The sequence below is a fragment of the Dendrobium catenatum genome, unplaced genomic scaffold, assembly GCF_001605985.2.
Source record: "Dendrobium catenatum unplaced genomic scaffold, ASM160598v2 fragScaff_scaffold_1090, whole genome shotgun sequence".
Classification (NCBI taxonomy): domain Eukaryota; kingdom Viridiplantae; phylum Streptophyta; class Magnoliopsida; order Asparagales; family Orchidaceae; genus Dendrobium; species Dendrobium catenatum.
In genome coordinates, this window is record NW_021319552.1 from 1,262,024 (window position 1) to 1,277,687 (window position 15,664).

The 15,664-nt window shown below is 34.3% G+C and overlaps 1 protein-coding gene across 4 annotated transcripts in view; it reads left to right on the top strand.

The window, feature by feature from the left end:
• LOC110111234 overlaps positions 1–15,664 on the top strand; it is a 40,538-nt gene extending 24,874 nt beyond the window's left edge. For all 4 annotated transcript variants that reach the window (XM_028698482.1, XM_028698483.1, XM_020843004.2 and 1 more), the window contains one exon: positions 14,092–15,664. In XM_028698482.1, the coding sequence (XP_028554315.1) occupies positions 14,106–15,158 (1,053 nt within the window). In that variant the 5' untranslated portion in view covers positions 14,092–14,105 and the 3' untranslated portion in view covers positions 15,159–15,664. The remainder of the gene's footprint in view (positions 1–14,091) is intronic.

Sequence of the window (15,664 nt, forward strand, 5' to 3'; positions counted from 1 at the left end):
ACTCCTAAGGTTTACTGCGAAAGACTTAAGAAATGGTGCTTGGGTAAGTTTTTTTAGGCAACCAGCTGAACGAGCTTGGCTATTCATTCCCATGCCGGTGCTTTTAACACTGCACTTTAGATGCCTCTGTAGAAGTAGGTAACTATGGTTCTTCGTTGGTAGTAGTTTAGGAGGAGATACCGCAGTTCTCTTAGGAAGCCTGCTTAGTTGGTTGAGCATTCTTTGCATTTAATTGACCTACTGGTTCAGTTCAATGCTATTGCGTTAAATTTTCCCTAATTCGTTTTCATAGTGGTTTAGAGTTAGTTAGCTCTACAGGGGTTGGAGTTTCAATGAGATAATAAAATTGTAACTTGGTTCAAACCATTAGGCTGTGTGTGGATGGAAGAAAAAGAAAAAGAAAATATTCAATGGCTAACCTAGTTATGAATCAGGCACTATTGTTGACTTGGAATTTCACACTTCTAAATTTTATTTATCTAATTGAAATGCCAAACTTAGCGGGCATTCTGTGCATGTGCTGTGTGTTAATAGGCTTAGAGTTGTCCTGTCTGATTGGGCTTTTGGAAGTAAATGTTTACATGGTGCAGTTTCACCAGAATGCTGCGGCACCCTAAACTTGCCACTTTCGTGGGTTCCTATCATCCAATTTCTATTCTGGTTTTAGTAAAATTTTCATTCATATTGACTGCCAAAATATTCTATTTAGTTAGTTCAGGGCTTGTATTTGACTTTTGAATTTTTGTAATGGGGGATTGAAAAGTTTGTTTGATAGGTTGGGAAGGTCTATAGTATTATTGTTTCAATTCTTTTAGAGCAGAGGTGGCAAAACTAGAATTTGCACCTCTTAAGCACTTTTCGTTTAGGAGGCAGATGTTTTCCTTAAGAAAAATGTCCATATTAAAAGCATTAGGATCCCAATGCAAGGTGTACCTTTATAATTTAGAGAGAGTTTTTGTGATTCAAACCAATGTCATGGCTATCAAATGAAAACTATGCATTATTGCTCTGGACCTGTCTATATTGCTTTAAACCCGTCTAGAGTATTATAAAGCCAACCCAATTAGTACAAGTTAGCCAAATAGTTATTATGATCCTTTTAATCTAGTATTTTGGAATATTAACGAGTCTACAAGATATTGACTTGTGAGGTTTAAACATGAACCATCTTTATTAAAAAAAACCATCATACTTTGTTCTCACTCAGCCACACGACTGATATTCCCAAGTTAGTACAATCCCTAAAATTGCACAACTCAACTTCCACTTAACTCTTTTATGGTTAAAGCCTTTACACATGTCTTTTAGCCTCTCCGTCTACTCGCCCTCTTTTTTTCTCCCATAAGTGGATCATGATCTCGTGTCTTCCCTTGAATATTTGCAATTGCATTAATCAATATAGAAGAAAATAGTACAAGCAATAAGTATGATTGTGACCACTACTATCAACACTTAATAAATCTAAGAAAGCTTGAGGAATGTTTAAAGCATAAGTGGCCTTACAAACAAAAGAATTCTCTCTAGGAAGCCTAGCACAATAATCAACTGGGTTATTACAATTTCTAAGAACAAAATGAAAAATCTCTTGATGGAAACTAAAGAGGAAAGCAATGTCTGCTCCAATCATCTGATTTTGTTTCCATAAAATATCTTTCATAGATTGTTGTAGCCAATTGATAACATTCATGTTATCTCCTTCAATGACCACACCTTTGACCTCAAGCATCCATGGATAGATCAAGTCTTTTAAAGAAAAATAGCTTGCTTTTCAACTTGAATACCATCCTAGTGTTCCAATTGCCTTCCGACTACCAAAATTAGCTCACCATTGTCACTACGAATGATAACACCAATTCCAGCCAAACAAGAAGATAACAAGGCCCCATCAATATTGATTTTTTTATCTCGTGTCTTCCCCAGCCCCAACAGTGCTGTGACGATCTGACCCGAAGGATCATGTTAATGAAATGGGAACACACAGTCGGATGGATTCACAAAATCTTTTAATACTAAATACTCAAATAAAGTAATATCTAAATTTTAAGTGAAGTTCACTAAAAAAAATAGTTTAATATACAAATAAAATTGTTCTTATTTTTAGTTGAACATCTTCTTTTGTACACATAACCTTCCAAATCAACAAATTAGTGTTCCCATTTCAAAATCTAAGATATTTTAAAATTATATCTTCATTAACTTCAAATTAAATCTCCATTAACATAATTGACTTTTGCTTAAACTCTCATCGAGAATTTTTGCCAGCTTCCAGTATTTTTTTCTCGGCTCAATAGCTTAATTATTTTACAGTTCAAAATAACATATTTTTGCATTAAATATTGTTAAAATTAATCGTGAAGAAGTCGAATTTTGTCAAAGTACATCAAAAGAATCGGACATCATGAAAGATAACCTTGAATGGGTTGAATGTCGCCAAAGACAACATCAAACATCTCTAAATTATCAAATCGTACTGTATCGCTGTTATGCTTCCTTGAGCTAGCCTTAAGAATGACTCATGCATCTCCTGTCTGGCAGATGGTGGCATGAACCAACTCCTAAATGTCTTTAAAAATTCTTCCCAAGAAATCTCAACATTTGGTTTATCATGAAATTACACCCTCTGCTGGACCATCCACCAACGCTCAACCTTTCCATCTAACAGAAATATTGCTAATTAGACCTTCATATCCTCAAGACACTGCATATTAACTTCATCAATCAGTCTTTAGCTATTATTGGTAATTAATTATTACTATTATTATAATTATTATCACTAAAAGTTTAGTTCAACATATAATTTAACTTATTTGAGCTCGATTAATATTTGACTTTAGACAAATCAACTCGCCTAATATATTACATGTTGAACCTAATTAAATTTGAATTATTAGAGCCAAGTTGGCTTCTTTCGACCAACTCAATAAAAAATTTATTTTATTAGCTATACATTTATTTATTTAACTAAAATATAATTTTAAGATATATATATATATATATATATATATATCATGACCTTTGTTTGATTGTGTGCACATCACGATCACGATCTACATTGATCACATTATATTTTGATTAGTTGAACTCGATTCGATTAGGCCATTTTGCACATGACAATTTTTTTTAAAAATTTTAACTAAAATATATACATATATACATTTATTTATTTAGCCAAAGTATAATTTTTATCTAATATATATTCATGACTTTTATTTGATTCTTTGTGCCTCCTTGCGATCATGATCTACATTTATAACCTTATACATTGGTAGTTTCAACTTGTTTTGACTAGACCATTTTGTACATGACAATTCCTTTGAAAATTTTGATAAAATTAAAATACTTAAATTAATGCATTTCTATACATATTGGTGTGTGTGTGTATAATTATTGCCGGATGAAATTCATGCAATGGAAAATATCCATAAACCTACTTTCTCATCAACTCCCTTAATTTGGCATTCCCATTTCCTCCTTAAAGAACTCCCCACCACTTCATTTAAAAAGTGGAAAAGCCTTTACAAAAAAAAAAAAGGGGAAAAGCTCAAACTTTTCTATCTATTGCAGGCCACATTAAAGGGCTATTTGGTTACAATATTTTAAGGTGTAAAGTAAAGTAAATATATGGGTTTTGGAAAGCTTGGTGTTTGGTTGGATGAAAAGAAAATCCAAGATAAAGTAATGTTAATGCAGTGTGTTATATTATAGTTCATTTTTGAGGTAAACCGTTTTCACCCAATTTTGAGGGAGAACTTTTTAAACCGCTCCAAAGCTTGCTTGACCACTGCTAATGACCATCGTTTCCATCGCCAACAAGCTGTCGGTCGCCACACAGCACAGACTGTTGTCGCCGCCACCTAGCACAGCCGGCCACCGCAGTCCACACCCACCTTCATCTTCCATCCACCGCCACCACTGACGAACACCATCAGTTGTCGTACATTGCCGCTAACCACCGACGCCTACTTTTGACCGCTACAAGCACAATTATTTTACTTTTTTACATTGCATTCACTTTACTTCAAACTAAAAAAAAAAAAGATAAAGTCATGCATTCCTTTTACACTCATCTAAACAACTCCAAAATATTCATTTTACACTGTATTCCTTATTCAAGCAACCAAACATCCCCTAAGTAGAGTTATTCTACCAGCATCTGGTATAGTCTTCTTATACACACCAACTTGACAATTTTTTTTACACCAAGCAGCCTCTACGCCCATCCTATTGACATCACATTTGTTCCCATCGACAATAGTGAGCTAACTACACAAGAAAATTGAAGGAACAACAAGTATATTTCTCTTTTTCTCGCCTCAATAGAAAATGATTAAGACCTTGTGTTCCATTAATCTTAGATCTGGCCATGAAAAATGTAATATGAGAAGGCCGCGTTCGTTGAATTTTTGTTCCGTATGGAAATAATAATATTATATGAATATCCTGCTTTCGCTGTATCGTTTATCTGATTGGGAAGAATGAAAGACTTTAGTCTACCCAAAAATGCTATCCTGCGATGGAGACTTTGGAAGACTGTCGAAATTTTGACCAACAAGGGACCCTCATATGACAAGATTAAAGTAGATTTTTGAATGACAATATGTCATTCTTTAAGTTAAATTTATAATTATATATTTAAATTAACAATTTAAGTCAAAAGGAGTGCCTCTCTTCGTTGTTCTTTGAGTTGAGTTAAGGAAGAAGAATGCAAAGGCTATGCAAGACTAATGTTCGATGAAGGTAGGTCGACTACCATCGATCATCAGCTGTTGCAATGCTCTTACAAGATTAACATCACTGGCACATTCAAAATTCCTCCCCAATGTGGTTATCGTCACCCAAGATCGCATCCTCACATGTTCTTTAATTTATTACAAAAACTCAAACAATTTTTTTTTTTATATTAATGTTAAATTTTCTAGTTAAATACACCACCATCACCACCACCACCACCACCACCACCACCACCAACAACAACAACATCAAGCCTTGATCCCACTATGTGGGGTCGGCTACATGAATCTTTTTTCTCCATTGTCTCTTGTTAAGAGTCAAATTCTTATTTAAATCTAATAAAGAAAAATCATTTCTAATATTTTCTATCCAAATCTTTTTTAGGTCTGTTTAGGTCTACTTCTACTTTTCTCAACATTAGCAAAATCCAATATATATACTTTCCTAATCGATTCATTGGAAGGCTGCCATTTTATGTGACCAAACCATTTAAGGTGACTATCTCTAATCTTATCTTCCATAGGAGCTACTCCAACCTTTTCACGTATTTCGTATCTTGTCTCTAAGAGCAAAGTCACTCATCCACCTAAGCATCCCCTTCTCTTCAACACTTAACTTAATATTACGCTTCACTTTTCCAATCAATTACACCATTAAAAAAAAATCTCGATAATTGAGAGTCATATATAAAATTATCCATTTGAATGTATTGTTCTTCACTTTGGTTAAAATCGAGTGTGGTGTAGAAAGTTTAATGCTTTTCTTCTTTCCATCAAGTCAACATAATTTCATTTGTATGCCTCAAGTTTTCATGAGCTTAACTAACATAAAATGCTTATTCAAGCAAGGCAAATAAAATTAATAAAAAAAATCCAAAAAGAAGGCTGCAAAACATAGTTGTTTCCATAAGAATATTAGTATAATCAATAAATGTATATAGTTTCTATTAATATATTGGACTTAGTTGCCAAGTAATTTTATTCATTTCATTATTATATAAAAGCTTATATGTATTAAGCTTATGCTCATAAACCAAGATGTTTATGATCATGCACCTCTAAAAATCAAAGTGATGTTCCATTTAAACACTCTCTCAGCTGCAGAGCAATGAATAATATTACTCAACTTGTTAAGTAACCTTATAAATAATTTGCATATGATATGAAAATTATGGCTAATTAAAATAGGCATATAACTATGAAAATCACGGATAATATTAAGTAAACATTCCTAATAAGTTGTTCAGAGTATATTCTTACATCTTATCTATGATCATATCATTGATATGAATGAAATAATTTCTTACAAATGGTTGCTAGATGGGAGTTCACCAGCATTTGCGTCATAGAAATATATTTGTATGACTCAATCTAATAGAATTTCATATGAGCCTCAATTAAAAGTCACAATATACATACAACAAGTTCTTTCAATTAAAATTAAAAGAAGCCAAATAGGAAAAGAAGAAAAAAAGAAAAGAGAAAGGGCAAAGCTTGATAATTGGCCAAGTTATGTAGTTTAAAGTCACATTTTCGACTTATTCAAGTATTTTGAAGTGATGCAAGCATAAAAAGAATAATAGAGATAATCTTTGTAAAACTATAAATTTATAAAAGAGATGTTATAAAAAAATTGCATGCACAAAAAAATTTGTGCGAAGATATTTCAATTTAAATAATATAACCGTAAGCGCATCAAAAATTATAATTAAATCATAAAAAATTGGCTTGATTTCTAAAAAAAATAGAAAATGTAAATAATTGAGGATTAATTCTAAATTTTAAGAAGAATATAGTGCTACAAAATATAATGCACGACAACTACTAACTTGACTAGGCTTACCAACCAAGGCCCCAAATCCAAGCTCACTAACTCCTAATCAGCCTGATGTGAAACTACATGGAGTTACTTGAGAAATTAAAGAGTAATTGATTAGAACTTACTAATGAAAAACTTATTGCTTCCAAAAAGAGAAGAATTAGGTATTTAAAGTGTATATTTGCTTAGACAAAGAAGTGCTTTTGATATGAACCGAATAATCCAATCAAAATTCAAGACAAATAGCAAGTACTAAGTGCTCATAACATAATCCACCATTTAATAATGAGAGATTCACCTTGAGTACCGTCGCACTCATGCACTCTATGAGTTTTAACAGAGAAAAACGAACCAAATGATGAAAGATATTACTATGAAGAAGACTGCACCAAGGATCTTCGTCGATGGAAAGGTAGCCGGCGGTGGAAGAGGCGGTGGATGGCCGATGATGGTCCAACGACTTGGTGGAAGGTGCTCTTCAATCGACAATGTCATTTGGTACAAGATGCGGTCGATGTACCCTTCAACAGTTTCGTCGTTACCAAAGAAGACATCAAAGAACGGGGATCCAAGAATATCCGTCCTTCCTTGCTCGTCGAATACGAATCTGTGGTCGATCTCAGGATTGGCCATGCATCATTGATGAGATTGGGAGAGATCGTCTTCTTCTCTTGGCTTCAAGTATTATGAGCAACTAAGGTTTCACAAGGGGGAAGGCACAAGGAAAAGGGGCGGCCAAGGGTGGAGAGAGGGGGCTGTTTGGGATGAGGGAGAATTAGGTTAGGTTAGGGCGGGAGAGGAAGAGCTTTAATCCAAATCTAAAATTAGTCTCAAATTTTAAGTAGATTTGGAGGGATTTAATTTGAAATTTGAATTCAAATTAATGAGGGGTAGGGGGGCTTTAATGGGAATTAAAGGGGGAGCCATCAATGGGTGGTCGACGCATTGAGCGGGAGGGAGGGAATTGGGGAGGAGATTTGGGGAGTTTCTAAACAAGGTTTGTGAATTAGGAAAGCTAGTAATAAATCCAATATATTTGAATTTAAATTGAACTCATGACTAAAAACTTTCCTAATTAGGATTGGCAAATAAGGAAAGTATTTGAAATTTGAATTTCAAATTTCAAATAAGGGTAATTACTTTCCTTTTTCCCATGGAGCTAATTTAGGAAGGGAATTATGATGATTGAAATCGTCATAATTGAGGTGAATCTAATGGGGAGGCTGGCGGCAATGGGGGCTTGGGGGGATGACGTCGGGTGTGAGGAGGGGAGGGTTGAATTGCCGGTTGGAGAGGGGAATTTGGTGCTTCTAGAAGGTAGGATTTGAGTCGGGGTGAATGCAATGGTGGAGCTCGGTAGGAGGGTGGTTGTTGGCCGGCGGGTATGGAGAGGAAGGTGGGGAGGGAAGATGAAAACCACGAGTCACGGACTCTTTCAATAACTGGTGGGTATTGCACTTGCTCACCTTGAGCTCTCTCTCTTTCCCTTCTCTCTAGTGCTCACACCAGAAGAAGAAGAAGCCAAAAGAAAAAATTCATTTATCATTCATCAAAACATTACAACACATTAGACCACTATATATAGGTCTCCAATCATGAAAAGGAAAAGTACGAAATTGCCCTCTGGGCTACAATAACAAGACAATTCCCCAACGGGGTAAATACGAAAAACAATAAATAACTAAATAAACATAACATGAAAATGTATCAAAAGTAGAGGCGCTGAATCGTAGCCGAAGATCTGCGATTCCTTCATCGATAAACATGTCGGTAGCATCTGTCGATGTCCTCATCACAACCTCAGGGTCATAATGAAATGTTGCTATGTGGGTCACCTTACTCATGATGTAAGGTCAAAAGCCTTGTACTAATTAAAAAAAGAAAAAAAAAATCATCTAAATCTAGAACCACAATCCAAAAATGATAAATTCTAACTCATTTGATATTTCTTGACATAATGGGCTGTCAAATTTAAACACCATTATTCAAACTCAAAGTGACCAGGCAAAGTAAGTCATTCATAGATTGAGCATTCCAATGGACGTAAGGCCTACTTCAAATCATATTTGGGCAACTCCTAAATAGAATAGTAAGCTCAACTAAAAAAAAAAAAAGGTTTTCCAATGGATGTAAGCCCTATCCCAATTAAAAAGCTGGGCCTTCCAATGAATATTAAACCCACCCTAATTTAAAATTAGTTATATCATAATCTAAAATTGGGCATTCTAAGGGATGTAAGCCTCACCTCAATCAAATCTATCTGACAATCTCGCCTATAAGGCTAGGTTATAAGACCCACAATACGGGCAACTCACAAATAGAGCAATAATCCTCAACCCAATTAAATTTGAGCATTTTAATGGATATAAGCCCAAAGTAATTAAAATTGAGCATTCCAATGAATATAAGCCTTAAATTTATCAAATTTGGGCCTCCAATGGATATAAATCAACCTTAAATCATATTCGGGCCATCTTTTATGCTAACAAGCCCACTAAATCAATTAAACCCTAAAATCATGACAAGATAAAATCTATGCACAATCACTTAGTCTACTCGAAATTCTTGAAAGGAAGTAATTTATGGTTGTTAATCAGATTCCTTGGACGTTACGACTTATGGTTTGTTAACGTTGGTAGACTTAGATCATCAGTATTCTCGGGATAATGGAATCATGAGATCTTGATCAGGTTTATCTTCATCCCCACAAATATCGCACATTAATTAGAAAAAAATTAAGAGTACTAAACTTAAATTTAAAACCATATCAGTAACACATCCTTAATCGAGAGTGCTCTCCCATAAGTGGGAGAGGTTATTAACAATGAGAGTTTACGCTCATAAAAAAAAAGTTAAAACCTTAGATCTAAATATATCCTGACATAAATATCGGAGGAAATCTAGGTAATTAAAACTTAATCTAAATTATGAAAAATGAAATCCTAAACCTAAAGGCGGGGTTCTTGCATCATTTTTCTTGAGCGAATAACTACTCAAGTTTCTACTGTGCCCTGAAACAAGGCGGCTTCAACCTCAAGAATAATTGTAAGTGCCTATCAATTTCTGATCTTTTTATTCCAGTCATCCAACTCTATGCCTCTTCAGTAAGCTGGACTACTAGACAAGCAGACAGTATCATAAAGTCGAAAGTCATTACCCTGTAGTACTCTATATAGTTGTTGCAATACTAAAATTCTGTCCTTCAGCTGCTTCTAAGGCTTAGGCGTCCATATTCAACAACACTTTTATTTAAAACGAAAACTCATGGTTTAACTATATACACATATATAACACAAAACACAAAAAAAAATTTAGGTTTTTACTCATGTAATTATAGATCACTTCGTATGGCTTTGATTACAATTTAATTCTTACAAATCATTTGCTTTGATATCTTTTTGTCATTCTCCGTGGTGTAATGAAAGAATTAAAATATAATCCTAATTATGTCATCCTCAATACTTAATATACTAGTGCTGTTAAACCTCTAAAGTTATAATAAAATAAAAGATATAAAATCAAAATTCATATTTCTTCTCAAAAAAATTAGTTATAACAGTCCAGAATACTAGTAAATCATCAAAATATATAAATGAATACTGGACTATTAAATAAATACTTTTTCTGAACTAGCTCCTAATGGACTCCAACCTTATCAATTATTTAGTTGGACTTTTTCCTTTTCCTGAAATAACATTGAAATTTTAGATTGAGAAAGTACTTGTTTATTAGGCTATCTCAAATCCTATCAATAAAATCAAAATCCAATTTGACAGTTATATAAATAAAATATTTTATATATTACTCAGATAACATTTTAAAGGTAATAGAGAATAGTTTTAATAATTATAAAACAATAATATTGGATTTACTGGTACTTAAACATTTAACTTTATAAAAAAATGTGACATATATATTACTTGAACTTAAACATGTATCAGAAATGTAAATTTGAGCATAACTTGAGCATCACTTGAACTTGTTTGTTAACATCAAAAACATTAGTTAAAACTTTAACTTACGCATGTGTATAAACATATATTACTTGATAAACTTGCAATACAAATTGTGCATTATGATATGCTTATTGGTGTCTATTTATAACTCCACTTCCACTTATGCCTCCTTTGGTCAGCTCACATGCACAAGGCAAATAGAGTAGTCTCATGCCTTATTCCCCTTATAAGTTCACTTCAATTTATAACTCTCTTGTTCATCTCACATCTGCACAAGGAAGATGGAGGAACAAAAACATAAACATAACAAAAATAGAGAGGGTTTTTGTAACATTTCTTGCAGTGCACTTGAACATCTTCCTCATAACTTTTGTCATATGAAGTGACACGCACATGCAGAGCTTACATGTTTAATATATATTTGCAATATTTAACATAAACATGAACATACATGATCTGTCATATATACAATATTCTAAGAGATAACATTTGTGAAATTTTCATACATACTCAACCTTTGCCATTTTGAAAATTATTTATAGCGGATGTTTAAAATATCATTTTGAAAAATTATGTAAATTGTAGTCAATGGTAGAAATGCACATACATCATAATTAATTGATAAAATTTTAATTTACTGTTTTACTTTTAAAATGTATTGAATAGAGTATTCTACAATATACTAGAAATTATATGGTAGAAAGTGTTTTAAACTTTAGAAAATCACATTTTATTTCATTTTTACTTATACAAACGTTGAAATTGAATCAGAAATAGAATATTGGGAGCCTATCTCGAGCATAGCGTTTTTCTTAACAATCCTAATGGGCTAATCCCTCACTGCTGCCTTTGAAAGCTAGCTTTTTTCTTTTTCTTCTTCTATCTTCTCTCCTTTCACTTCCTTCTTCAGCAGCTAGGGTGGGGGAATGAGATTTAGAAAATTGTTTTAAAATTTTATATATGAAATCCTCATTTTTAATGTAGAACAGCAGCCCTCCTTTTTCCCATTCTGCAACGCTCTATCGAATATTCGAGATGCTTCTAGATAGAGAGCACAGTGTCACAACGCCCTCACCAGCATAGCAGCTCTCCCCAGAGCATTACACTCATATAGAGAGGGAAACGCCGCAATGTCTCCACGCACAGTGCCGTAGCACTCCCAAGAGGCTTTCTCTACTTGACTTTTCTACTCTTTCCTAACTTAAACCTAGATTCTTCTAGACTTTCATAAGCACTTAATAACTTGAAATTTCATAAACACTTAATATATATAAGGGCGTGCATAAACTTTTTTTGCTAGGTTTGAATCACGTCGACTTGTTTCTGTAGCGGCAATTATCATGGTTTAAAAACTTATTAGAGGAGCACGCCTCAAGGCTTAAGCCTCACTAGTGCCAGTTAAGTTTACACCTTTTTTAAATAAGGCGCAACCTTGAGGCGTTTCAAGGCAACGCCTCATTATAGTCAATTTTATAAATATATATATATATATATATACTTTATTCTATTATACAAAGGGAAGGAACCAATTAGCTTTGGGCGAATGAACAAGATTGAGTGGTTGTATTATGTTTAATAAAAAATTGAAAGATAAACACTTTAAATTATTGAGGCGAACAACTGGTGATGATGAAATAAATCTTTTGATTGTTAATGATATATTTTTTTAATGATGAATGTATAATAACAAAAAATAGTAAAAGATTTAAAATTGAAAATGAAGGAATGCGTTTGATGATGAGAAGAAATAAAATATCAATGTCATATTAAAATGATTACTGAATTGATAATAACTTCTACTTCACAAACAATTTAAAAAAGTAGTAAAGTGGAGTTCAAACTTTTAGAAAAATATCAAGTGTTGATTTAAATATAATTGATTATTTTGTTGTGTTATTAATATGTTCTTAGTTTTATATTACATTGAATCCAATGTTAATAAATATGGGGAGTTTAAAAAAGTTATAGTTGAAGAATGTTTAGAAGATGACAATGAGCTAGAATTCAATGATGATATAATTATTACATACGAGGGTTATTATGAAGAATATGAAAGTAAGAATGAAGCCGATGTGAATTCTAAACTTTATGATGTATTTAAGTTTTAAATGTGTATTTATTTTGAATCTCATTTGAAATTTTTATTTTATAATAAAATTTAATATTGGGATTTGTAGTTTATATCTTTATAATGACGAATCAAATAAAAGTGTGTTGTTTTATTTTATTTTTGTCTTTTTTATCAATTATTTGTAAGTACATGTATTTTTTATTTTTCTATTTTGAGGCTTACACCTCGATCCGCCTCGAGGCGTAAGCCTCGCCTCAACCATGACAGTTATTATAACAACTCAAATTAATTGGTATGGGGATTACTTTAATAAGAAGGCCCATTATATATCATTTAGGTTCTTGACTTGTGTTGGCCGCAATGAGCTAACTTGATTTAAATTATGGGATTTATTGCTTTATTTGAGAATTACCCAAAAGGTTGGAATTTACATTCTACACTTCATCATGCCTACATATGGGACTTACGACTCAAATTTTGGAATTGACCCAATGGTAGGCCTTGTGACCTCATATATAGGCTAGGTGCCTCAATGGTAGTGATTCACCAGCCTTATATCAAATTAGAATCAATGCGTTGGACTGAGCCCTTTGCGCTTATGCTTGATTAATGGGACAAGATATAGATTGATTTCTTTCTTTTTCATTTTGGCTTTGAAAATTGGGATATGGGATATATATTTTTTATTATTTATTTATTATTACTTTATTCAGACAATTTTGCGCAACATCACGTCCATTGACCGTCATTTTTGGACGCATCTTCTTGAACCAAATGCGAGGTCATTTCTTGGTAATTATGGCGTCCCAAATGTAATGACATGATCGATTTCATGAGTGGATGATATTTGACGTTTTTGCACAACGTCGTGCCTAGAAACAATCATTTTCACCATCATTCGAACGAGTTGAGTGCGAAGGGTATTTCTTTGATAATTTTGGTGTTTAAATAGAGTCAATGCAGGAATGACATTTTGAGTAGTTTTACAAAATGTCGAGGTGTCTTTGGACTTGTTTCGTGCGATGTCGCATTAATTAGTCATCCTCATTGCATGTGCTCAAATTGATTGTATGGCACATATAGAGGTTAACAGATTCCTACTTAAACCTCCATTTTTTTTAATCTTGTTCGATCCCAATTCAAAGCCCTGCTCGAAGTTTGATAAAATCTTACCAAAATATTTCTCAAACCTTCCTCGATTAGGTTAGAAGCATGGTTCAATCCTTATTCAAATGTGATTCAAAACTTTCTTGAACAAAGTTCGAATCATATTCGAATAAAAATTTGGACTAATATATATATATATATATATATATATATATATGCGCGCGCGCACGTGCGTGTGAAAGACACATATCAAGTTAATTTAAATAAGTTGTCACTACGGACTTTACTCTGGAATTTTATGCCAATGGAGTAAATTCTATTGATTCCCCTCCCTGCACTCTTATACGACTAAACGAATTTCCATTTTGGTTGGTAATGATTAATGATCTGGCTATCTAAATTTTGCAGAATTCGCTTGCAACATGGCAAAAAGTGCCAGGAGCCGGCGCAGGATTTCTTCTCGCCAGTTTAGGTCCACTCCTTATCCGATTCCCCAATCATACAGTTGGGTAACTGCAGAACCAGGTAACTTGAAACAAAAATTGGCATTAGAGAGGAAGGACTGGGAAGAAGCCACATGCTCGGTGTGCATGGAATTCCCGCACAATGCTGTTCTTCTGCTGTGTTCTTCCCATGAGAAAGGGTGTCGTCCTTATATGTGTGGAACTAGTTACCGCCACTCTAACTGCCTTGATCAGTTCAAGAAGGCTTACACAAAAGTGAGGTCTACTCAACTTGACCAAGTCGAGGACAACGCAAACAACTCTGGGTTGATCGTTCCTGCCTGGTCCTCAAGCGGCAAGTCTGAGGCATTGGAGCTTGCGTGCCCTCTTTGTCGTGGGCAAGTGAAGGGCTGGACGGTGGTGGAACCAGCAAGGAAATATCTAAATAATAAGATGAGGAACTGCATGCAAGATAGTTGCTCTTATGTAGGGAGCTACAAGGAACTCAAAAAACATGTGAGGTCTGACCACCCTTGTGTCAAGCCTCGTGAGGTGGACCCTGAGATGGAGCAGAAATGGAGAGTGCTTGAACATGAGAGGGAGCGGCAGGATGTCATCAGCACGATAACATCGTCGATGCCCAGATCCGTGGTGTTTGGAGATTATGTCATAGAGATGACCAACAGTGATGCCGACAGCGAGGACGAGACTGGTGATGTAGAATTCCGAGGAAACCGCGGTATCAGCAGAAGCATCCTTTATTTTTTCTTGCGCGAAGGTGCACGGCTTATGAGGTTTCAGAGGGATCAAGATGCTCATGAAGGAATGGAAGATGACAGTGCTTATGACCATGACTTACTAGGTGGCACCAATATTCCTGCTGCTTCTGCCATTTATTCCTCAGGAGGAGATGATAGCAGTGCAGCTACAGTTTTTAACCGAGGTCGAGATATGGGCATGTTGAGATCCGATAGGCGACGTAGGAGACGACGCCGGAGAAGCAGGGGCTCATCAACATTTGATGTAAGTTGAAGAATAAGATAAAGCATGTATTTTTAGGATTTCATAAACGTAGGGAAAATTTACCGGGACTCATCCTCTGCATTTATATTAACATTGACCACACTATCGGTTATATCTATTTTCTCTTACTGAACTGGAAGTTGGTGGGATGTCGAGGACTCTTGCGTTCTGTTCATTCCGCTTTAATTGCCCCACATATTTATGTGATGATTCTGAATGTGCATCCAGTATTTGGTGGTTCAATTTGTGTTTTACAGTTGTGAGGTTTCTGCTACTGTCGAGCTGGTGCTTCAGCTACACTGTAACGTTCTGCTTTCCTATGTACACTGATATGATTGTATATTCTTTTATCTGCAATAAGGGTATGTTTGTGCTGAATGCTTCGATTGCTATTCAGAATTTTCATGATTGTTGTAGCCAATGCATTCATATTTTGTTGAGTTTGGCCTCTATGTAATGAGAAAACTGTATAAATTGTTTGAACAAGGTAGAACTTCAAAAGCTACTGAGAATAA